Source organism: Ziziphus jujuba, chromosome 2 (assembly GCF_031755915.1).
Source record: "Ziziphus jujuba cultivar Dongzao chromosome 2, ASM3175591v1".
Classification (NCBI taxonomy): Eukaryota; Viridiplantae; Streptophyta; class Magnoliopsida; order Rosales; family Rhamnaceae; genus Ziziphus; species Ziziphus jujuba.
Genome location: NC_083380.1, coordinates 32,217,639 through 32,244,295, shown reverse-complemented (window position 1 = coordinate 32,244,295; position 26,657 = coordinate 32,217,639). Strand labels below are relative to the sequence as shown.

At 34.9% G+C, this 26,657-nt stretch overlaps 2 protein-coding genes and 1 pseudogene across 2 annotated transcripts; all 3 read left to right on the top strand.

Annotated features, from left to right (window-relative positions):
* The first annotated feature begins 4,165 nt into the window (after positions 1 to 4,165).
* On the top strand, positions 4,166 to 5,022 carry LOC125422420 (uncharacterized). The gene has a single exon (XM_048474050.2). The coding sequence runs from the start codon at positions 4,415 to 4,417 to the stop codon at positions 4,982 to 4,984; it is 570 nt and encodes a 189-aa protein (XP_048330007.1). The 5' UTR covers positions 4,166 to 4,414; the 3' UTR covers positions 4,985 to 5,022.
* Positions 5,023 to 9,579: 4,557 nt separating this feature from the next.
* Positions 9,580 to 13,399, top strand: LOC107419411 (rust resistance kinase Lr10-like; annotated as a pseudogene).
* A 6,905-nt stretch (positions 13,400 to 20,304) lies between these two features.
* On the top strand, positions 20,305 to 23,694 carry LOC107419479 (rust resistance kinase Lr10-like). The gene is made up of 4 exons (XM_048474047.2): positions 20,305 to 21,181; positions 21,310 to 21,351; positions 21,617 to 21,646; positions 22,259 to 23,694. Exons 1-4 carry the CDS (start codon positions 20,365 to 20,367, stop codon positions 23,389 to 23,391), a joined length of 2,022 nt encoding a protein of 673 aa, XP_048330004.2. The 5' UTR covers positions 20,305 to 20,364; the 3' UTR covers positions 23,392 to 23,694.
* The last annotated feature ends 2,963 nt before the right edge of the window (positions 23,695 to 26,657 follow it).

Here is a 26,657-nt window from a genome sequence, read left to right as displayed (position 1 = left end):
TTATGCTCCACAGTTTTTCAAAGGGTGAGAGGAATCCTAACTTTGCTTGAGGGAGCCTATTAATCACATGAGCTGCTGTATTCATGCACTCAGCCCAAAATCTTCCTGGAACATTTTTTGCATGTAGCATGCTCCGACATGTTTCTGCAAGATGTCGGTTCTTTCTTTCCGCAATACCATTTTGTTGCGGAGTATTTGGACACATTAATTGATGTCTTATTTTGTATTCTCTTAAATATTGTATAAATTCTCTTGAGGTATATTCTCCCCCATTATCTGTGCGTAGGCATTGTATCCTTTTGCCTAATTCTCTTTCTACCTTTTCCTTAAATTTCTTAAATTTTGAAAAGGTCTCAGATTTTTCTTTCATAAAGAAAACCCAAACGTACCTTGAAAAATCGTCAATGAATGTCACCATATAATGCATGCCTCCAACTGATGACTGCTTGATACACCCGAAGACATCAGAGTGAATGAGTTGCAGAAGCTCTTTTGCTTGGAACTTTGAATCTTCAAATGGTAGTTGATGTGCTTTGCCGTATTGACACCATGCACAGATTGTGTCGACACCAACATCGAGTTGGGGAAGACCCTTGAGCATTCACTTTTGCATCATCACCTTCAACTTTTTGTAGCTGACATGTCCTAACCATGCGTGCCAAAGGTCTGATGTCTCGTTCCTTCTTGTCTTGTTTACATAGGCAGACTCTGCTGACATCACATAGATAGATTCCAATCGCAGCCCTTTCATTGTTGGTGTACCAGAGATTTTAAGGTCTCGATACACCTTAACATCCTCAGGTCCAAACAATACATAATTTCCTGAAGATGTTAGTTGAGCTACTGACAGCAAATTCTTCTTCATTCCTGGCACATGAAAGACATCTTGCAGTTGAACTTGATGGCAACTAAAACGAGGCATGATTACTGCCTTACCAATGTGAGCTATCGACAATCTTGAGTCATTTGCCGTCACCACCATATGCCCTCCTTTATACTCTGTCATGCTTTGCAGCTTCTCTTTATCTCCCGTCATATGATTTGAACTTCCAGAGTCTATATTCCAATCATTTTTATAATCAATGCGTCTAGGGATAACCACTGCGAGTGCCGTTTCCCTTTCTTGCATTGAACTTGAGCCATCCATGAGCTCAGCAGTAGCCAAAGATGCTTCAACATCCCATTCATCTTCACTTATATTATTTTGAGGCTCTGGGATAACTATATTACTTTCTGTAAATTTCTTCCTTAGTCTACAGTTTTTAATATAATGTCCTTTTCTTCCACAGTTGAAGCATCTTCCATCATCTCTTTTATTTTCAAAAAATCATCCATTATTTCTTTTATTTTCTAAAAATTGTTGTCTATTTCTATTATTCCTTTGTTCTCCTCTAAAATCTTCTCCATGTTGATTTACCTTATTAAATTTTTGTTGTTTGGGTCGGCCTTTTCTTTTGCTGCTAAAGAGCTCTTCTTCATCCCTCTTTAGTGAGACCCCAGCCATTTGTTTGATCATATTTTCTTGATCAATAAGTAAATTTTCTAATTCAATCAATGAAGGTTGGACTGGCCAACCTTGAATGGCTGAAATAAATCCTTTAAATTCGGGTCTCAACCCATGTAAAATTATTCTCCTCATTCTAGATTCTGTAATAGGAGAACTAGGATCTAACTCAGTAATTTCGCGACTAAGAGTTTTTACCTTGTTGAAATATTTCTGGATTGTCATGTCGTGCTGTGTTGTTGACAGCAATTCACTCTCGAGAAGCTGCAACCTTGTGTTGTTCTTCCTTGAGAAGAGTCTTGCAAACGTGTCCCAGGCCTTTTTTGGAACTTCAATATCCCGTATGTACTCCAACATCTCTTCTTCAACTGTAGATTTAAGGGCAAACATTGCCTTACCAGCTTTAATATTCCACTTCTTCAAAGTCTCAGCATCCTGTGGTTGCTCGACTTCACTGCCAGCTATGATCTCCCAGAGATCTTGGCCCTTCAAATATGACTTCATGCACGTTGACCACGTGCCGTAATTCTGACTTTTGAGCTTCTTAATACCTCCACCAACTTGAAGGTCTCCCATTATGGTTGCTGAAAATTCCCGCAGCACTACGTAAACTTAGTTTTGACTGCGTGACCACGAACAAGAAGCTCCCACAAAGTCGAACTTGGACCAACCAGGCTCTGATACCAAAAATGTTGGAGACAGAGGACTAAAGGAGAAACCAAGAAAATTGATTTTTATTAATATAAAACAATTGGTACACTCTCACGTATAAAGAGAGCAACACACTCACTCACACAAATGAGCAACACACACTAACACACTCACACTTACTTGATTTTTGACTTACACTAGGACACAAAACACTTTTCACACTCTTCTCACTCAAAGGACACACACTCACACTCACACGTACAGCACTCTCTCTTTTTTCTATTGCTATTGGACATAACACTTAACTCATACATCACCACCTATTTATAGAAGAGAAAGTCGGCTGTCGATACTTCTAGAAATATTTAATTATAGATATTTTTCTCATCACTTCCAAGGCACTAGTTGTTCTCCATTTTTAAAAGAGAAAACAAGATAACTCTAGATTCTTCTAGGGAGCTAAGTCGGCATTGATAGTTATCACTCACGCACTTCAGCACTCTGCCTACAATTGTACTTGCTCCCTCTCACACTAAACAAGAGCCTGTGAGCTCCCTAGGAGCCTACTTACTCGAGTAGCTCATCCAACCAAGAGGTAAGCACTTCTACTTGTACATGCTTAAGTCGCTGTTGCCAATTCTCTAGAATGTCCGCACTGTAGATTTTTTCTTAGCCACTTTGAAGGCTTTTCTTTCTTCCCAAGTATGTGAAATATCCTAGATATTTTGAGAACCTTAAATGTCGGTATTGATATCCTTTACTCAATTTGTTTGGCTCCAATTGTAGAATTGTTAGAAGGACTACTAGATGTAAAATGATGGAAGTAGCACAGGCTCATCTTCCTTTTTGATTTGTTTGGCTCTAATTGTAGAATTGTTAGAAGGACTAGTTCTCAGCTATGCAGAATATAGCTGAGAACTTAAGAGCTTATTGGGGTTGTGCATTAATAGTACTCTATCTTTATAGTTTGAATGGTTCAAAATTGAACTTGAAGGCTAGAGGAACAGAGGTACAAACATAGATGGTGCTTTGAATCTGACGTGGTCATTCAAGTTGAGTGGAAAACTGTGATTGTGCATTTTCCTTGTAGTTTAGTATGTTTAAAAAGTATTTTTCTTACTTTGTTGTGAATATTAGTAGCTTTATCGTAGAGTAATGTTATTGGTTATATATATGTTAAACTCTTTTGAAGTAATAAATATATCTATTTTTATTTATCTATGCACTTGGCCTAATTAAATTTTTTAAAAAAATGTAAATGAAAGGGGATAAGAAAACAAAGACCATTCATAGATTTGCAAAATGAAATTGTCTGGTTATAGAAAAGTGAAAAAAAAAATGGAGGGGGGGGGGGGGTGTGGAGAAAATACATAAAGACAAAGGACTGTAGAATAGAGAAAAACAAAACTTCAAAAAAATTGAAATTTAGTGATTGGTAGTTTTTTATGATCTCTCTCAATAGTTCTGTTGACTCCTGAAATAAGAAATATGCAGTGTAAAGTGTGCCCAAACAAAGAAAATGGGCAACTTATTACCCAAAAAAAAAAAAAAAAGCTCAAAAACAAAAAAACAAAAAAAGAAGAAGGGTAACTTCTAGTAACGGATCACCCTTCTTTTGCAATATTTTCACTATTTCTTAATGTCGGTCTTATTCTATAGGGGGTTCACATACGCAACAGCCAAATCTAAGTTTCTTTGATATATATATGTGTATATATATATATATATATCATAACTTCAATGTGGTAAGAAAAATATATATGGTTTAAGACATCATATATATAAATATATATTTTTTTGCTGTTTTAAATTTTGATTAGAGACATTAATTTCTTTTATTATAATAATTTTGACTTTTCAATTATGAATAAATGAGATAGAACGAAGACATTAGGTCCCTACCTTGAAAAATTGATTGATATTGGTAATGACATGTCAACAGAACTTTGTCTATAACGTAAATCAACAATTAACATTTCCCTTACAGACTTGGTCTATGTATGTGGATGATATTAAGAAGAAGAACATGATAAAGCAGCAATTATATCTATGATAAGATCATGGAGATTGGAAGACACCCTCTTCTTCACCATTCAATCTAGGTGGCATCGTCTTCCTCATGATCATGATCATCATAGCCTTCCATCTTCATGTGGAAATATAGCTAATATAAGCTACCCTGTTTGACTCCTAACGGATCCTCCAAACTACTGGGATCTAAGGTACAATCTATCATTTACTTCTTCCTCCTCCCCCATAATGAAGATTGGAAGACCCTCTTCATCATTCATACGCCTAGGCTGCTTCATCTTTCTTGTTTTGATAGTTTTCCATTTTCAAACTAGCTGTGCAAAAGTTTGCCCTGCATCTTCATGTGAAACTATACCCAATATAAGCCACTCTTTTCGACTCCAAACCGATCCACCAAACTGTGGGAAGAAAAGGTATGAACTATCTTGCGAGAATAACAACCGTTCTACTGTCTTATACTTGTATTCAGGAAAATACTATGTCCACGCAATCAATTACGATAACTACACAATCCGACTGGCTGATGTCAATATTGACAAGGCTAATTGCTCCTCAGTACCTCCTTACTCTTTGTCCAATTATAACTTCACTTACAAAGGTCCATATTTAATTGGGATAGATAAAGGCAATGGATCATATTTTGATACGACATATGAGGTAGTCTCGGAGGCTATAACTTTCATCAAGTGTGAAAATCAAGTTGAGTCGCCTCTTTACATACCCACTGCTCCGTGCATTATTAATAGAGTGGTGCTCCTAGTACTACTTTATCCAAAGAGGAATACTACTCTTATGTGAAGTTTGGTAGAACAAATATGTCGGAGTTTAAAGAATCTTGCTGTCAGGACCCGTCCAGAATTCCTTCCCCGGAACCCTAGACAGCCCTGATCCCAGGGAAACCCTACCGGACCCTCCAACGGAAAATCCGATAGAGCCTCCCCTAAGGGATTTACTTACCACAAACTACCTGCACTGAAAACACACTTCTAAAAACATCCCCCTTATTCCTCCCACAAACTACAAACTGATTCCACAAATTTCAGCACTTCTCAAAAGCAACAACAGTCCAGTGCATAAATAAAACAGAAGTATCTCAATAGTATACAGAGCTTTAAGAAGTGCTAAACAATAGAAATACAACAAGGCTGAAAAGAAATAATACACTGAAATGAAAGAGTACAAAGATACTTCTCGAAACACAACAGCAGCGGAAAACTTGGTTCGCTCCGGAAGAACGTCTACCACCACTTGCACCTAAGGAAACGGAATTTAAGAGTGTGAGATGCTAATCATCTCCGTGAGTAACCCGAACTACTGAACACCTTTTGTGATAATAAAAATAATAGTAATAGCAATTAAGGAATAGAACAAATACCAGTAATTAATAAATAAATAATAATTACTGTTGGAAAATAATAATTTCCCTCAAAACTCTCACCAATCGCTCCGTTTGAAATGTTCCCTTTTTAAAACTTTTTCGCAAAACCCAATGTACATACCTCCCAAAAACCAAGGGATTAAATAATTTAACAACAACAATTAAATAAATAAATACCCCAAATATATAATTAAAAAATATAATAAATTATAGTAAATAATTTTGAACACCTTTGGGGTTTAAACCACTATTTGCAATTTACACCGACGCACCACACCATATACCGGTGATGCCCTCCGATACCCAGCGTCCCGAGCACCGACTGGCGAGGGGTTAAAGAGAGAAACCTGCAGCGGTCACTTCGGCGTCCCGACAGTACCGACTGCTAAAAAAAACCATCACCCGGCCAAGGAGGGGGGCGGCTGTGGCCAATAACAACTTACCTGCCCACGGTCCAACGCGCTAAACCAGATAATAACCGCGCACTACCACGTGTCCATACACCATACACCAGAACACCAATACTGTATGAGTGCGTCTAAAAATAAACAATAACAACCAACCGTACCGTTTTTCCAAAAACCACCGTGGGAAGTATACCATATTTTCACAAAACACCATCCCACATATTTTTATTTAAACAACCCGGTATGAAACAGCGATAATCAACAAACCACAATTTTCCTCAAAATACGAGATGCAACCATAAAAATACCGCGGGCATAATTTATAAAATTTAACCAAATATTTTCATAAAATATTTAACCCAATTATGCCCGAGAAATCACATTTGAAACCACGTAAAATTAATACCGAAACATACCTTGCTCATGCATAACAAATAAATTAAATTAAACCTCATTAAAACCATAATTAAACCACACCACATGAGCATAATTTAAATACTAAATTAAATATAATTAATTGCCCAAAATAATTTTTGAAGGTGGGTCACTCACTTGGAGCACGCAAATCAACTAAGATCCTCCTCGGGATCAACTCCACTACTCGCGCGTGCACCTAAACAACCACAGTGCACAAACCAAAAATATTAATATTTTATTCGGGTAATTCCCAAATGGATACCCGAGGAGCGAACACCAAGCGACATCTAAAGGGTTACGAGTTATATACCGAATCGAAGTTCGCGTGATGAGGATCACGGATTCGGTCTTACTTTCCGGTTATCGGACCCGACGGGGTCGGAATCTCGTCGGAAAGCTTTTCGAGTTTCGGCTCCGCAATTCTCCCAAACCGTCGCGAATTGGCGGAAACGGAAGCCGGATTCGGGTTCAGGAGGTCGAACACTGCGGACTGGAGCTGGCCGGAAATTCGGGTACTCGTCGGAACAGTACTTTTCGGCGAGCCGCCGCGGTCACCGGCAACCATCGCCGGTGGCGGCGCGTGCGGTGGCCGTTGGTCGTGAAAGTTTGTGGATTTGTAGATCGTGAGGAGAGCAATCCAACGGGACCGGCGGTGAGCAAAACGGAGGTCGGACGGCGGAGAAATCACCGATTGAAGATTTCCGACCCCTCGCCGGAAAATGCTCCGATCCCGGCGCGTCGGTGGTCCGACCGCCGTGATTTTTGGTGGGTCGGCCGGACTTGAGGAGAGGATGAAGGCTAGCTGGCGCGTGTGGCCGGAAAATGGCCGGAAATGGGTCGATTTGCGGTGGCCGGCGGTGGAGGGGAAAAACTCGCCGCCGAACTTCGGAGGTCCGATCCAGGCGCGTCCGGCGGCCGTTCGCCGTGAAATTTGGAGGTTTTGCTGGAAATGAGGAGGGCAACGTTGCTGGCGGGTCCTCTCTCTCTCTCTTTCTCTCTCCTCTCTCTCTTTCTCTCTCTTCCCCGAGATTTTTAACAAATAAAAACCCCGGTGTGACACTGTTCATGCCATATGGACCAATCAGAAGTTGACACGTGGTATTTCACTGTTCACGACCCAAAAACATTAAAATAATACGGTATCCGGTAAACTTCAAACGTCCATAACTTTTTAACCGGATGTCCGTCTTGAGCGTGCCGCTAGTCTGTGAACTCGTATCGACGAGCACTTCACAACCATGTACGAGTCAAAGCTCAATTCCCCATAAACAAAAAGTCAACTCCGGCACCCCTTGGACAGTTTGGACCGCAACTTGTTTTGTCCATAACTTTCAAACCGTAGCTCCGTTTTCGACGTGCTACTAGTCTACGAACTCGAGGCATCGTGCACTTCGCCACGGTACCCTGGTCAACTCGAAATTCCCACCGAGTCAAAAAGTCAACTTTTGACTCCTTCGGTCAACGGTCAGCCTCGGTCAACGTGCTAAAATTTCGACATGGCTCGAGACGGGGTGTTACACTTGCCGTGTAGAGATGACGGTTTTGATCACATCACGGCAGCAGAGAATTTGGGAAAACAGCAGCACCAACATTTCCTATGAAGACATACACAATCAACTCGTATACGGCTTTGAGATTTCATGGTTGCCAAGTTTTGCTCACTTGGGTGAAGCTTATTATGTCAATGGCTCTAACAACATGGTCCACTGTGCGGATATGTAGAAGGCTAAATATAAATTTTTTTTTTTAATAAATTTTGGAATATAGTTTCCACGAGATATATAATATAATGGTCTGAGCTGACAATGTTAATTTCTGTTTCAACTGTAGGCATTGATTTGCTCACCTTCATTCTCAAAATTAGCTGTGAGGATCCTCTCTCAAGTCTCAACGTTCTAATATACTATTACTATCCTAGAAAGAAACAGTTTCCACAAACACAAACTGTTTGATAAATTTATGAGAAATGCTAGATTTATCAAATACGTCTACCAACATATTAAATTATATGGATCATTATATTATTAGTTAACATATTAATATAACCTTTAATAATATATATATATATATATATATTAATATTATATAACCAAGTTATAGATAAGTGAATCTTTTTAAAGGATAAGTATAACTAAACATAAACTAATCAAGTATTGAAACATGACATTTGGCATACATGGTAGATTTATTTGATACTCTAGTATTATCCTAATTTTTTAATATTTTAAAATTTTTCATAGTTTAGTTGTCAGAATTTCTTTGATCCAACATATTGGCTAAACTGCACTCACAAAATCATACTTGATTTTAGCGCCCCGCTTGATTTATTATTTATTAACCTCTTTTTTGGTCTTGCAGTATTCGTACCAGCATTGATCGGTAAATCCTTAACAACTCCCCTTTTTTCTAACATGAGTAATTTAAGAATTTAACTCTGTATATGCAAATCAATATCGTACATCTATGTGTATGAATTGAATTAGAATTCTTTGCTTGTTTATTCTGTTTTTTTTTTTTTTTCAAACTTGTGTATACTTGTTTTTCAATTCAGTGAATGATATCAAGCAATAATAAAGAAAAAAAATGAATGATATCAGACCATTTTATCAATGAAAATAAAAAATAAAAAAAATGTATACATACCCAAAAACAAAAAAAAAAAGAAAAAGAAAAAAAAATCTAAAAGAGGATCTCGATATGTAGGGATATTTTTTTTTTCCTTGATATTTATATGTAGCAATTTGAATATATGGATTTTATGCAGCAAGTTCAATTAGATTCATGATTTTATCATTTTATTATTATTATTATTCTTTGACATTGGCATTGTCTGAGAGGAGATGATGATTTTATTACTTGAAAATAATTTTGATACTAAAAAGCATATATACTAAACAATTGAAATTTGTGACACTAATTAACTATTGCTTCGTATGTTAAGAAATATTTTGCAGTTTTTTTGACCAAAAAATTGAAGGTTTGATGATTATCAAATTCTACTCCTCTGGTAAATTTTTTATGCAGCCTTGTGTTGCGGAGGAAGACTCGTACTTGTGCTTCCATTTATAATTGCATTTCTTATTACCAAATGGCGAAGGCGGCATTTATCAATGTATAGCATGATTGAGGATTTCCTATGAACTAACGATAACCTCATGCCAATAAGGTATTCATATTCCAAGATTCGAAAGATGACTAGGGGTTTCAAAGACAGGTTAGGTGAAGGAGGCTATGGATCTGTCTACAAAGGAAAGCTTCGTAGTGGACGTCTAGTAGCAATCAAGATGTTAGAAACATCGAAGGCTAATGGACAAGATGTCAGGACCCGTCCAAAATTCCTCACCGGAACCCTAGACAAGCCTTGATCCCAGGGAAACCCTACCGGACCCTCCAATGGAAAATCCGGCAGAACCTCCCCTAAGGGTTGGACTTACAACAAATTTCCTGCACTGAAAACACACTTCTATATTCATCCCCTTATTCCTCCCACATTACTACAATTTAATTCCACAAATTTACAGCACTCCAAATGAATAACAGTAAATCAATGCGTAATTAATAACTAAATGTCCAATATAGTATACAGAGCATTATACAAATAAATATGGAATTAATACAATGTCAGATGAAACAATACAAGATGGAGAGGAAAAAGTGAAGGAAATGCTCCTTCGACTTTCGGTAATGAACTGAGACGTCGAGCTCGGCCCGGAAGATCAACGTCTTCCAACCTGAACCTAGGGGAACAGAATTTAAAAACGTGAGATGCTAATCATCTCAGTGAGTGACCCTATCTACTGCACACTTTTAATATTAATAATATAACAAATAAAGGGATTTAATTAATCAATACCAAACAGTTAAATAAATAAATAATCATAAACATTTGAAAGTAATAATTTCTCTCAAAACCCTCACTATTCACTCCGTTGGAAATGTTCCCCTTTTAAAACATTTTCGCAAAACCCGATTATTCGAATGCCCAAAACTAAGGAATCGTTAATTTAATAAATAATAATTAAATAACCCAAATATAAATAAAATGTAATAAAATATAATAAATAATTTTTGAACACTTTAGGGTTTGAAATTTCTATCCGAAAATTTATACTTGACGCACCACACCATATACCAGTGATGCCCTCCGATACCCAGCGTCCCGAGCATCGACTGGCGGGAGGTTAAAGAGAGAAACTTGCATACGACGCTTCGGCGTCCCGACAGCGCCGCTGCTGAAACCGTCATCCCGGCCATAGAGGAGGGCGGCTGATGCGCAATATATAAGACTTGCCTACCCTCAGTCCAATGGCAACTCACGGGAGACATAATAACTTGCGCGCTAATACACATATACAGCCAGAACACCAATACTGTATGAGTGCGTCTAAAATAATTATTAAATTTTCTATTACCGTACCGATTTTCCAAAAATCACCGTGGGAATTATACCAGTTTTCAAATTCATCATCCCACATTTTTCCTTAACATTTTCGGTACAAAACCACCAATAACAATATGCAAATAATTCTTTTCGTAAGACAAAGTCCATCAATTAATACTCCACGGGCATAATTATCAATTTTGAAACCACCAATTTAAACAAATATTTTCCTTAAAATATTTAAACCAATTATGTCCAAAAAATAATATTAAAATCCAAATACAATTAATTAATGAAAATACCTTGCTCATGCGTATTAAATACAATTAAATCACAATAATAATAATAATAATCGGGAATTTCTTAATAACCCAAAATTTCCATTTAGCATCAATGGGTATATATATAAAATAATATTTTTCTCGCAATTATATTTAAATTCCACCACATGAGCATAATTCCAGATACCAAATTAGCACCAAATAAATATAATTAATCACCCCAAAATAGTTTTAAAGGTAGGTCACTCACTTGGAACACACAATTAACCTAAGATCCTCCATGGGATCAATTCCACGACGCACACGTGCTCCTAGAACAACAATTCAACATAGTCAAATAAATTAATATTTTATTCGAATAAATAATACCCGGTACCCGGGGGTTAAACATAAACGTTAACCAAAATTGACGAGTAATATAACGAATCAAAGCTTGAGTGACGAGGATTACGAATCCAGTCTTACTTCCTGGAGATCGAACCCGAGGTGGCCGGAATCTCGTCGGAAAGCTTTCGGGATTCAACTCTTCGATTCTTTCAAACCGTCGTGAATTGGACGAAAAGGACACCGGATTCAGATTCAGGGGGTCAGAATTAGTGGAGAGGGACCAGAGACGGGACTGGGTACTCGCCAGAATAGTGATTTCTCTGGCGAGCCGTTGCGGTCACGGGCAACTGTAGGCGCGTGCGGTGGCTAGTGGCTGAGATTTTTAGGGGGTTTAGTAGATCGAAGGGAGAGGGTCTCAACAGTACCGGCAGTGACAATAATGGAGGCCGGAATGTGGAGATCTCGGCGGTTGAAGGAATCGACGCCGCCACTGAAAAAAGCCTCGATCTGGGCGCGTCACCAGTCGGTTGGCCATGAAATTTTGGGGGTTGGCCAGGAATGGAGAGGCGCTCCTCCCTGGCCGGTGTATGTGGCAAGATTCGGTCAGAAAAGTTGACAACTTCGGCGGCCGGTGGTCTTTCTCTCTCCCTCTTTCTCTCCTCTCTCTTTCTCTCTCCTCCCCTGCCATTTTGCCAAAATAAAAGCCACCGTGGGTGACACTGTTCACCCATGTGGACCTCTCAGATGTTGACACGTGGTGTCACTGTTCACTTAAGCCAGATATAATAAAATATTACGATATTCGGAAAACTTCACATGTCCATAACTTTTTAACCCGATGTCCAATTTAAGCGTACCGCTAGTCTATGAACTCGTATCGATGAGCACTTTACAACCATACAAAAGTCAAAGCAAAATTCTACAACCATAAAAAGTCAACTCCCGGCACCTTTTGGACAGTTTGAATCTCGATTTATTTTGCCCATAACTTTTAAACCGTAGCTTCGTTTTCAACGTGCTACTAGTCTACAAACTCGTGCCAATGTGTACTTCGTAACGGTACCTCAGTCAACCTAGAATTCCATCCGAGTTAAAAAAGTCAACTTTTGATCCATTGGTCAACGGTCAACGGTAAAAGTCAACGGTCAACCTCGGTCAAAGTTGGAAAATTTTCGTTGTACTTTAGGACGGGGTGTTACACAAGACTTCATCAATGAAGTCTTAACTATTGGAAGGATTCACCATGTTAATGTGGTGCAACTTGTTGGTTTTTATGTCAAGGGATCAAATCGTGCTCTTGTTTATGATTTTATGCCTAATGGATCTCTTGATAAATATCTTTTTTCTCAAGAAGGAATTACCTCGTTAGATTGCAAGACAATGTGTGAAATTTCATATGGAATAGCTTGTGGTATCGAATATCTTCATCGAGGATGCAGCATGCAAATTCTGCATTTTGACATCAAGCCACACAACATTGTTTTGGATGAGAATTTTATTCCAAAGATTTCTGATTTCGGGCTTGCGAGACTATCCCCGTTAGACAATAACATTGTCTCTCTTACTGGAGCAAAGGGAACCATGCGATACATAGCTCCGGAGTTGTTCTACAAAAACATTGGAGGAGTTTCTAACAAAGCGGATGTTTATAGTTTCAGAATGCTATTGATGGAAATGACCAGTAGAAGAAAGAATTTGAATGTAGCTGCAGAGCATACAAGTCAAATTTACTTTCCTTCATGGGTTTATGATCAACTTAAAAATGGAAATGACTTTGAAATGGGAGATGAAACAGAGGAAGAATCAAGAATAAGAAAGAAGATGATTATAGTATGATTGTGGTGTATACAAATGAATCCAAGTGATCGTCCAACAATGAACAAAGTCAAAGAGATGCTTGAAGGAGAAGTTGAAAGTTTACAAATGCCTCCAAATTCAGGGCTGAAATCAAATTCAGGGTGCTCAGCACCAACCTCAAATGATGATTCCGAAGAGATTACTAAGATTATAGAATCACGTTAAGATATTTAGTATAAGAACAGTATGTTTGTTGTTTTCACATTTTCTTCGTCAAGTATATGCTTTATCCTTTTGCTTGTACCAAATTAATTTTTTCCAATATGGAAACAGAGTAAAATTTAGATTACCGAGTTTTATAGTTATTCCCTCCTTCCCCCTTAAGAAACAATTTGAAATTTTATTTAATCACGGATTTTTATAATTATTCTTAAAGAAATTAAAAAAAATAAATTGTATTTAAAAAAAAAACTGTTTTTTATTTAACAAACATTTTCTGTGCGCTGAAATTAAACTGGAGCATTGATGAAAGGACTGCATAAAAATTTTGGATTCTTCAAGAAGAGACATTTTGCTGCTTGAGGAAGAAAGATCTGTTTGAGAAACAAAAGTCTGCTTTGATACCATAAAAAGTAAAAAAGGAATAGAAACAATATTGAATAGAGAAATGCTCTTGTATATTTGTAGACTCCATCTCTTATAAAATGAGTTGATCCTATATTATATCCATAAGTGCTGACGTTTATAAAGTATGTATTTGGAAATATGATACAGAAGGAAATGATTTCATAAGAGAGGAAATTCCAGAAGATATCTTATTTATTATTGATTTATTCTTGCCGATTTGGGTCCTTTAGGAATGGTTGTCTTGAGGTTAACTTGTTCTCTCCAACGGTCTGCCACTGATGGTGGTGTCTTACATATTCTTTCCTTTTGTGGAGTTATGGTCCATGATTGATTAAGTGGGTTCATTAGCATAAAGTTGTAATATACGGTGTTTATAAATATAAATATATAAATATATTTATATATATATTTCTCTTTTAAAGTTTTATAACTATATTTTCTTAAAAAAAAAAAAAAAAGAAGAGTTTTTTTATCCTAATAGGTTTGTTTTATAAGTATTATTTCAATTTTATTAGGAAATTGAAAAAAAAAAAGTTTTTATCCTATTTTTACGTTTATGAAAAGAGGGAAAAAAAAAACACGTTTATTTTATTTTACCTTTGTTTCCAACTTTATGATGATAGGGTATCGAATTGTTAAGTACCATGCTGCTATCCACCGCCGAAGCACTCAAGGGATTCGTGCTTGGATGTTGAGATCAGGGGACTCTATCCAATCCATGTGGCGAAATCCATTTGTGGTGGAAAAACTCAATCTATTTTTCTATCTATATATATATATATATATAGATATAGATATAGATACAAGAGATCAGAAATCCTTGGAGATTTTAGTCTTCTAAACAAGCTTTGAAGCATAGAAAGGAAAATCATAAATTTTTGAAGTTGATCAAGGTTAATTTTTCTAGTCTTTCTTATGTTATAATTATATGAGATGTTTTAGGGTTATAGAAGTAATGAATAAGGCTAAATTGAAGAATTTGTGTTAAAACACTAATCTGGAATTATATGGGAATCTATATAGAGTTATTGTTTGAATTTATTTGAAATATTTAAAAATTTCATTTAGCACTAAACTTTTTGTAGATGAAAATAGACATATTTATGAATTTGTAGAAATTTATTTAGGTTGATTTGGATATGTTTTCAATTTATTATGAAATTTTGAATTTATACCTTCTATTTGATTTTTTTGTGTGATTGCAGTATGATCCATTTGTAAAATTTTAAAATAGATCCAAATGAAATTATTTTGACCTATTTTTTTTTTTTTTGCCTCTACTAGTATTATAATTTTTTTTTTTAAATTCCTTATGTTTTGGTCGTGGTGATTTTCTAAGTCACCTATACTTAGCTGCCTCAATTTTTTTCTGGTCAGTTAAACAAAGGACAAAATTTAATTTAAAATATTTTTGAGTTTTTATTTGACCAAATAATTTTTATATAGCCTTTATACTGCATATAGTAAAACTTTGTAAAATTACTTCTTTTAGACTTGTATTTTATTTTTAGTGGATTTTTATTTAAATTGAACTCCTTGTTAAATATTGATTTTCAATTTTTGTCAATAAGTTAGCGAATTCAATTTGATCATTTTTTGACCTTTTTTTGGCTTTTAAAATTTTAAAGGAATATATATAAGTATGTAGTATTAATATACAAAATTTCAAATGAATACAAAATTTTAAAAAAGAGAAATAGATCGAACATTAAGTGAAAGTTTCTGAAAATCTAATTGTTTTAGTATTTTCTTTATTAATATTTCAATGAGTTTTGAATGGTTTTTCAGTATTATTTTTTCTATGAAATTTTTACCATGATTACTTATGCATGTGTACAGTATCCTCGTAAATTTTTTAGATTTAGATGATATTGTTTGTATAAAAAATTGAATTCTTGTTTAGGGATTGTTTATGAATCAACAGGTTCTTTGTTTGGTTTTTCGTGATTTGATCATGTTGTGGGCTTAAGATTTTAAGATTTGCGAATTAGGCTATGATAATCTTATGATATAAGTAGCAACTCTTATTCATTTAGCTTAAATTTGAGAGTTTGATTTTAGGATTTATATCTAAAATAATTGTGGTATATGATAGTTTTACTTTATACTTATGAGAGGCTATTGATGGAAATGGCCAGGAGAAGAAAGAATTTGAATGCAGCTGCAGAGCATACGGGTCAGATTTACTTTCCTTCATGGTTTACGATTAATTCAATGAAAGAAATGACTTAGAAATGGAAGATAAACAGAGGATGAATCAAAACTAAGAAAGAAAATGATTATAGTAGCGTTGTGGTGTATACAGATGAAACCAAGTGATTGACCAACAATGAATAGAGAGATGCTTGAAGGAGAAGCTGAAGGCCTACAATTGCCTCCAAAACCTTTTCTTTATCCATGACAACAGCCTCCAAAAGATGACAGACTGAAATCAAATTCAAGATGCTCAACAACAGCTTCAGATTATGATGACTCCGAAGTGATTAATCAGATTGCAGAATTAAGTTAATAGATTTAGTATAAAAATAGTCCATTTGTTGTTTCACATTTTCTAAGATAGATGAGCTTTATCTATTATAATTGTTTTAGAACAAAATTCTCATTTATGGTGTGATAAAACTTTGTATCAAATTATTCTTTCCTTTCTAGAAACAGAGTAATTTATGTTTGGGTATGAGTAAGATTTATCCAATAAAAACTGGCCAGGAATATATAATTAATAGGAAATATTTTATTTTTATTATTATTATTTTTTTAAATTTCAAAGATGACAACAAGTACTATGAATTTGCTTAGTTGTCCTTCTCAATTCAAATTGGAAAAGCAATTGTCCAATTGGATGGAGTTTAGTAATCTTCATGAGCAAAAAGTTTTCAGCTAAAATTCTGTTCTTCTAATTTTCACTTGTTCTTCTTCTTATTTTTTGGTTGTTTTACTATCTTCAAAATTATCGTTACAATATATTTTTACCGGAACCATCATTTCCATGTTTCAAACTGCACTTGTTGCTTGCAACTCAAGAAAGCTCATGATTCTCCTCATACAACGTAAAACAGAGGAACCCAATTAAAATATTTTTGTTTGCAATTAGTAATTGTTTGTTTTTCCTTTTTTTTATTTATTTTTATTCTTATTGTTAAGGAAACAATGCAGGATTGTATTTTAATCAGGGATTGATAGAAGGAACTACTATTGCTTTTAATTGTTTCAAGGAAAAAGTTGGTAGTAACACGGTCGTTAGCCAGATTGAGAGGGTTAGGAGATTGTGTTAATACATTGAGGTTGGAGGTATCTGTGAAAATGGAGTCTTCTGAATAGTAAAGCTTTCATTAATGGTCTGAAAGATTTGAATATTGAAATCAAAGTGGGGTTTGAATCCATCCTTGATCGATTAGGTAATTTCTGGCTTTTTTCTCTTTCTGTAATTTGAATGAATTGATTATTGGCGTGCCATGTTTAACGATTTACATGGCAGTTTCCTTTTGATTATTTGAACGAAAAGAATTGTCTTATTGCTAAGACTTGGACTGGTTCTTTGTTTTTCTAATGACAGTTTTGCTGCTGTTGGACCCACAGACTTAGAGCAAGCAAATTTTGACTTTGAGAATGAGAAGGTTGTTCAAAGATTAACCTTGGATTTGGATAAATTAGAGACATGTTTTATCTCGTAGTGGGAGTTGTTGATAATTGGAATCCACTGGCATGTGGTGCTTCTGCTAACCAAATGTAGAAGGTGATCCTCCTCTGCTTTGGTGGACTCAGTACCAAGTACCATTTTATTATTACCTCTATTTATGGCTTTTTTAGAAGGTAATCCTCCTTTGCTATATTTTCTCTTAAACCTGCTTCTTGTTATGGCTTCTTTGGCTTTAATTGTAGAATGGTTGCAAGGACTACCAGATGTAAAACGACAGACGTAGCCAACTCATCTCCATTTTTTGTTTGGCCCCATCTCAAATTATCATACTTTTTAAAAGTCTTTCCTATTATCTTTCTCAATGGTTTTGTTGAATCTTCAATAAGAATATGTGGTGGAAAATATGTATATGGTTTTTTTTTATTATTTCTTTCTTTTTTTTTCTTTTTTTCTTTTTTTTTTCCCGAAGTTAAGTCCTTCTTACCGGAGTTATTGAAGTTTTTCTGCATCAATGTGGTTGGAAAAATATGGCTAAGATGTCACATAATATTGATGGTTCTATGTTTAACTAGAGATAGTGTTTTTATTTTTGTTTTGTTTTTGTTTTTGTTTTTGTTTTTTTTTTGTTTTTTTGTTTTTTTTTTTCCTGGTCTTTGAGACTGACCAATTATGAACGAGCTATTATAAAGACCTGACCAATTAAAAGTTGACAACATGGAACTCAAAGTTTTGGTTTATTGCTATCTACAAGTAGCACGAACTTCCTTAATTTCCTTTCTCAAAACAACTTGGAAAGTGGAATAATAATAATCCAAAATGTATTCCTTTCTTATTGCAAGTCAAGAAGCTCATGATTCTTTCTTCTCAATTTCTCTTGCAATGTAATAACAGAGGAACCCAATTAAAAATATTTATATATGTAATTATAATTTATTATTCTTTGTTTTCCCAATTGTCTCATTTCGAGTGATAATATTGGAGCTGCATATTTGGCTGCAAATCAACTACAACATGCAAGGATAAAACATAAGAGAAATTAATTATCAAATCCACTACAAATGAACCTGAAGTGAGATGTGTGCCTTCTAAACAGCAGATCGCAGAGGAGGCTGTTATAGACAGTGGCAAGTGGAGACTTCAAGCTCAGCTTTCAAATTTAGTTGTCCGTTTATAGCTGACCAATGACTTTAATACAACTATGAGTCTGTTAAAGTTTGTTAAGTGTGTTAGTCAGTGTTTGTTGCTTGAGTGAGATTAGTTTAGCATCCTAATTCACTTTCTTGTTTTCTTGCTATTCTTTCTTGTTTTGTTAGGTGTGTCAGCTTGCTTTTTAATTTAATATGGAAATAAAAATAAGTGTAGCGCACATCATGCTAGAGAAACAGAGAAAGAATGAGGAACCACTTCATTGTTCACCACCACCAATATGTGAACTATATGTAATAATAACATTTGCCAAGTCATATTCTCCTTTGAATGAATATATCCAGGGTGAATAAGCATTGAGAAGTTATGATCATGATTTATACACCGTTACATCAATTCATTTTAATCGACAAAATGCTATTTGTGAAAATAATTAGTTGAATAGCTTAGCACATAGAACTCGCCCCTTAATCTCACCATGAGATTCTTTAAAAAGTGCTAAATAAACAAAGCTAAAATCAAAAGTAGGAATGCAACTAATGAGAGGAAAAGAAAGAGTGAACAAAATAGCTGATGCAAAGTTTAATTAATTATTGGATAAATCTCCTCTAATAACAATGATAATGATTTTAAATAATATATTTGTGAAAGTTTAATGCAATTTCCTTACCACCAAAGAGGAATACAATAGGTTCTTGCACTCGTAAGTTCTTATCATCCTCTGTGATCCTCTTACCACCAATAAAAAATTTGCTTCAGGAGACATTTAACTGTTTTTTTTTTGAAGAATCAGGAGACATTTTACTCAAAAGTGAAGTAAACATTATCCATTAGTTGTATTGTATATCCATGCTTATTTATTATTATTATTTTTTAAAGAATTGTTTGTTTGAGGGTACGTATACAACAAAGAAGAGAGTATATCTCTTGCCCAGGGAAAATGGTGCACATTGATAGTGACAGTAAACCATCTTTTTCCACTGTCATTAAATAACATGGTCACCCACTCTGTATACTTCATATATGTGGATGATATGTATGAAGAAGATGATATACATAGATTATAGGTCGTTTATGACAAATGCCAAATGCAAAATATTAGAAGACCCTCTTCATCATTCACAGGCCTAGGCCTCCTCTTTCTTGTTTTAAACTGGAGCATTGATGAAAGGACTACATAGAAAGTTTGGGTTCTTCAAAAAGAGGCATTTTGCTGCTTGAGAAAGAAAGATCTGGTTGAGAAACAAAGCTCTGCTTTGATACCATAAATAAATAAAAGGAATAGAAATGATATTGAATAGATAAATGCTCTTGCATATTATATTCGTATATTGCTAATGGATAATGATTCTCTCATTCAAGAAATTTTTGTTCAATTTGTCATGAGACACATCCCACCAATGTCGCCATACGATTTTAGAAGTTCTTTTGTTGGATAAGAGAATTTTAGGTAATTTAGATATTATATAATCGAAGCTTTTCTATGTTTGACTAAAATATTTTATTGTTCTAGTTTTGACTTTTCAATTATGAATAGGGAAGAAGACCTGACTCCTGTGGTCCTAACCTTGGAAAAATCACCCATATGGATGGCGATAGTCAACAAACTTAATTGCCACATATATTGATCAATGATAAACATCCTCTTATGCGGTAGACTTCATTTATATATATATATATATGTGTGTGTGTGTGTGTGTGTGTGTGTGTGTGTGGATGATATAAGAAGAAAGCAGAGTAGGAAATACCCCAGCTGAAATCCTTCCTCCTCCCCCATAATATGGAGATTGGAAGACCCTCTTCTTCACCATTCATAAGCCTAGGCAGCTTCATCGTTCTAGTTTTGATGGTTTTCCATCTTCAAACTAGCTATGCAAAACGTCATAATCATCATCTTTGCCCTGCATCTTCATGTGGAAATATACCCAATATAAGCTACCCTTTTCGGCTCCTAACCGATCCACCAGAATGCGGGAAGAGAAGGTACGAACTATCTTGCGAGAATAACAACCGTTCTACTATCTTATACTTGTATTCAGGAAAATACTATGTCCAGGATATCAATTACGATAACTACACAATTCGACTGGCGGATTTCAATATTGACAAGGCTAATTGCTCCTCGGTACCTCCTTATTCTTTGTTCAAGTATAACTTCAGTTACGGAGATCCATATTTAATTACGATGGATACAGATAGTGAATCATATTCACTCTCAGAAGCTATAACATTCGTCATGTGTGAACATCCAGTTGAGTCTCCTCTATACATACCCACTGATCCATGCATTAATAGTACTGTTGCTGCTAGTACTACCTTATCCAAAGAGGAATATTACTCTTATGTGAAGGTTGGGGGAACAAATACGTCCGAGTTAGAAGATTCTTGCCGTATAGACCAGATGGTTATGATCACATCAAGACCGCAGAAAATTATTTGGGAAAACAGCAGCACCAACATTTCCTACAGAGACGTACACAATCAACTTGTATACGGCTTTGAGCTTTCATGGTTGCCAAGTTCCTACAGAGACGTACACAATCAACTTGTATACAGTGAGCATTTCTATGACCATGGTGCCGACAAGGTGGACAATTGTAAGGATATTTAGAAGCCCAAATTTTTCTTTTTATTAAATTGTGGAATTAGTATAGTTTCCACTGCCTTTAAAATATGTAATAAAATAATGGTGTGAGCTGACAATGTTAATTTCGGTTTCTTACAGTAGGCGATGAATGGAATCCTCCGACCGTTGTTCAAATTTGCTGTGAGGATCCTCTCTCATGTATCAACTTCCTAATATACTATTATATCCTAGAAAGAAACAGTTTTCACAAACTGCTTGATAAATATGAAAAATCTAATTTTTGATTTTTTTGGTGAAAATTTTCTGTGATCCTATATATCGACTAATAATTAAATCTGCACATACAAAGTCTTTTTACTTGATTAATTTACTCAGGATAATTTTTTTTTTTTTTGACGTCTAATTTATTTAACCTCTTTTACTTGGTTCTTTTCTGGTCTTGCAGTGCTCGTCCCAGGCATGCTCCTATGGATCGGTAAATCCTTAATTTACAACTCCCATATCTGTCTAACATGATTACTTTAACAATTTAGCTCCCTATATGCAAATCAGTGTCGTAATTTATCTACTTTATGTATAAATTGAATTAGAATCCTTTGTTCCTTTTTTTCTGTCCTTATTCTAAACTTGTTTTTCAATTCTGATTTGTCAGTTCAATGAAAGATATAAAATCATTTTATCATCAAAAATATAAAATAAAAAATCGGAAAGATAAATAAGTTCAAATTAAATATGTATGGATATATATTTCAAGTGTTATAAAAAACAAGCATAGATGAAAAACAAGTAGAGGATCTCAAATATGTAAGAATATGAGAGTAAGGAATTAATACAGCAAGATCAATTACATTAATGATTTTATCGTTTTATCATTATTATTCTTTGACATTAAGGCCGTCTGAGAAGTGACGATGATTTTATTACTTGAACATAATTTTGAGCTGAAAAGCAAATATACTAAACAATTCAAATTTGTAACATCTATTGACTATTACTCTATGTGTTAAGAAATTTTTTTATACATGCAGTTTCAAAACTATACATTGATAATTATCAAATAACTCCTTTGGTATGTATTTTCCTACAGCTTTGTTCATCGGAACTCCATCAGTAATTACATTTATCTGCACTTGGAGAAGGCAACATTTATCAATGTATGACGTTATCGAAGAATTCTTACAAACTAACAAAGATCTTATGCCTGTAAGGTATTCGTACTCTGATATTAGAAAGATGACTAAGGGTTTCAAGGACAAACTTGGTGAAGGAGGTTATGGTTCTGTCTATAAAGGAAAGCTTCGTAGTGGACGTTTTGTAGCAATCAAGATGTTAGAGAAATCGAAGGCTAATGGGCAAGATTTCATCAATGAAGTTTCTACCATTGGAAGGATTCACCATGTCAATGTCGTGCAGCTCGTTGGTTTTTGTGTTAAAGGATCAAAACGTGCTCTTGTATACCGTTTTATGCCTAATGGATCTCTTGACAAATATCTTTTTTCTCAAGAAGTCAGCCCCTTAGATTGCAAGAGAATGTGTGAAATCTCATGTGGAGTGGCTCGTGGTATTGAATATCTTCATCGAGGATGCAACATGCAAATTCTACATTTTGATATTAAGCCGCACAACATTCTTTTGGATGAGAATTTTATTCCAAAGGTTTCTGATTTTGGGCTTGCAAGATTATCCCCATTAGGCAATAGCATTGTCTCTCTTACCGCAGTAAGAGGAACCATGGGATACATAGCTCCAGAGTTGGTTTACAAGAATATTGGCGTAGTTTCAAATAAAGCAGATGTTTATAGTTTCGGAATGCTATTGATGGAAATGGCTAGTAGAAGAAAGAATTTGAATGCAGGTGCAGATCATACAAGTCAAATTTACTTTCCTTCATGGATTTATGATCAATTCAAGGAAGGAAATGAGGTTGAAATGGGAGATGCAACAAAAGATGAATCAAAAATAAGAAAGAAGATGATTATAGTTGCATTTTGGTGTATACAGATGAATCCAAATGATCGACCAACAATGAGCAGAGTCAAAAAGATGCTTGAAGGAGATGTTGATAGCCTGCAAATGCCTCCAAAGCCTTTTGTATGTCCACAAGAAAAGCCTATACAACCTGTAAATGATGAAGTGGAAAAATCAGATTCAAGATACTCAACAATGGCTTCATATCATGAGGACTCCGAAGAGATTAGTCAAATTATACAATCTAGTTAACGTCCAATAATGGTAGGTTTGTTGTTTTCACATTTACTAAGACAAATATATGCTTTTATGCCCTTGTTTTAGAAACAAATTCTCATTTACGATGCCATGAGAATCTATATTAAGTTAGTCTTTTCCTTTCTAGAAGCAAAGTAATTTGTATGTTGGGGGATGATTCTGATTGGTCTAATAAAAATAGACCACGAACATAAGACAACAAGAATGATCATAAAAATTGCACTTATTGTTTATAAAGATCATTATTTTAATGTTTCAATATGTACTTCAAAATTAAAAAAAGTAAAAAATTCTGTACTTCTTTGTTTGCAAGTCATCAAGTTCTTGATCCTTCTCATTATCTTATACGATGTAAAATGGAGAAAAGAATTAAAAATTAATAGTGTTATAGGTATTACAAAATTTATGTGGTAAAAATGATGTATTATTATTCTATTAGTGAACTAATGTATATATATAAATAACTTACATATAGATGAGTGAATTTTTGTATTATTTATTTAGTTTTTAAATAAATAAATGTAATTAAATATCAAAACCAATAAAATGATGATATATTATTTTACCATATTATTTGATAATTTTTTTTATATCTTATAGCATTATTAATTAAAAATATTATGTATGAATGTAATTAGTAATCATTATCTTTCCCTCAAAAGGAAAAAAAAAAAAAAAGAAATCAAAATTTGTATTTTAATAAGGAATTTTGTAATTAATCTTCAAAAAAATATATAAATAAACAAATTGCATTTAGGCCAAAAAAAGGGGGAAAAAAAACTTTTTATTGCAAATAGTTTGAACCGGCATGTTCTGAGTTCAGACGTTGCTTTGATAGTCTTCCCCAATTCGAAGTCTATGACTGTTTATAACAAGAAGCTCAGGTTCCCAAAATACGAAAATACAGCTTTCAAAGCCCAAAAATCTAATTCTCGAACTTCCTTTTACTCTTAAATTAATAGATCTTTTCCACTAGAGCTACCAGTGCAACTAAACATGGCGTTGAACGCTCTTGAAGGTTTGGGTTTAGCCAAGCCCATAACCACTATGATTACGATGATGATGCAGAAGAAACCTTTGGTTCCATACCACTATCCATGCCCAGATGGAGCTTTTGCGGCTTTAGCAGCTCACCTCTTCTTCTCTGCTGCTTGTCTTCTAGTGATGTTCTTCCCCAATACCTTCTACAACCCCATCGTTTCCAATCAGCTCCCTTTGGCCGTAATCAGCGATATTTACCTTCTAGACTTCGTGGATGCATTCGGGCTTGTTCAGGAAATCTCTTCCAAGGTCAACAGAGTGGTGGTTTCGAATCACCACAAGACCGTAGTGGAGGGGTCTTTGCGGTGAGAGTTCTTGTTCAGTTGGTGAGAATGTGGAAAGGATTTTGATATCCGGAGGAGTGGAGCTATCTACCTACAAATATGATTGTCAATGTATTTGTAGCATATTTTTCTTTCTTTTTTTAACATTCATTGATTAGACTATTCTGTTTTTTTATGTTATTAGTTGACTGCAATTTATCCATAGAAAATAAGTAGGCTTGGAGTGTACGTTAGTTTCAATCTGGTCTAAAGTTGTTATTTTGCTAGCTGCACTAATAGTTGTTGACTCGTTGTGGGCTTGAAGCAACTTAAGGATTTAAATGACATAGATGAGTGCAAAAGCTTAAAACCCTTCATCGGAGAGATTTCTTTTCTTGAAGAATTTATTTTCTTTCCTCCTTTGAATGCTTTGAATATTTTCTCATCACATTTAAGCATATACATGCCCGTATTCTCGGAGTTATAATTCCTATGGAAAAGCAATGTTGAGGACTAAAACTGGTAAGTGTGGCGTTAATTGCTTAGAGCTATTCTTTCTAGATTTATAATGTGGTAGACTGTTCTTTTCTCCAGTATTATATATTCATGCAACAGAGAAATCATACCGTAGTTGTTTCTGATAAATTGGATAAGCCCCTTTGTCAGAGTAAATAACAGTCAGTCACTTGGACATTGGAGATCACTTCAACTCTACAATTATGTGGTTCAGATAATACACCTAATCTTTTCCTTGGTCAAGGATTTAATGCCAATACTTCCTTAGATTTATGTGGCTACTTTCTTACAATTATCTTTGAAGTGTAACAACTAAAAATGCCTTTAGTAACTGAAAAGGCCTCTTGTGTGACAACTAAAGGACTAACTAAATGACTATTGGGGGTTGCGGAATAATATAAGAATAGCTACCAACCAAAGAAGTCTTGTGAATCAGCCACTAAAGAAGTGAATTGAACAGCTCTTATGAAAGCTCCAATTTTTAACTATTACATTGTCAGAAAGTCCCATGTAGAAGAATTCTAGCATCATCTCACCATTAAAGGATACAGAACAATTCTAGCATAGTCCCACCATTAAAGGATACACAACACGCTTCCATCTTACAAAACAGGGTTTAAAAGAGCAGTGGCCAACCTGGTGACGACGCAGATGGTGATCATTGAGGATTTATTCATGGGTCAGCCATGAGTCCGATGACCACTTTTGCTTGTTGAAGCCTCGCAGTTTGTCTTGGTCATTTCCTGTTCTAAATGTATGTTATTTAATTAATTATTTTTTGCTGATACTTTAGTGTCTTGCTTTGTGTCTATTTAATTGGCTTAATATGCAGAGTTAGGTCCACTTTCTAATAGCTTAAAAGTTTTTGAAACTAATGATAAGGCTACCTTAGTCTAACAACAATGTTAGACCAGAGAGTTGATACAGAGGCGATGAGTTTTAAATATTATGTTTGAAAAAAAGGATAATGCAAGGGCTAACTAATCATGGGATGGCTATGCTTTAATAAAAATGATGATGAGTTTTAAATAATATGTGTGAAAATTTAATGGAAATTTGGCAGAGGAGCACTATGATATGTAATTTCCTTCGTTAATTTATTTCTCTTTATATGGTTTAGAGAACCAACCAACCAACAAATTGATGGCCCAGGTGACTCATAGCTCCCCTCTCGCCCATACCAATACTGTTCAAATTCGATATCCTTTTGCAGTGACCCTGTGATAAGGGCTTTATAAGTCTTCGTTGACCACCCTTGTCGCAATGACAGGAGTATATTTAATGTAGACTTTTGAATATTTTTATGAAATTTTTTTAAGTGATTACTTTTGCAAAGTTAATGAAATTCTATTAACTTTTATAGAGTTGCAGAATTAAGAAAGATTGTCGAACTTTTCTATAATTTCATTTTGAAAGATTTCTATAGGTATGGATAGGTTT

Coding starts and splice junctions, on each gene's coding strand:
- LOC125422420 (XM_048474050.2), top strand. CDS start 4,415: ATGAAGATTGGAAGACCCTCTTCATCATTCATACGCCTAGGCTGCTTC.
- LOC107419479 (XM_048474047.2), top strand. CDS start 20,365: ATGGAGATTGGAAGACCCTCTTCTTCACCATTCATAAGCCTAGGCAGC. Junction 21,182..21,309: donor TGCCGACAAGGTGGACAATT/GTAAGGATATTT, acceptor GGTTTCTTACAG/TAGGCGATGAATGGAATCCT. Junction 21,647..22,258: donor AGGCATGCTCCTATGGATCG/GTAAATCCTTAA, acceptor ATTTTCCTACAG/CTTTGTTCATCGGAACTCCA.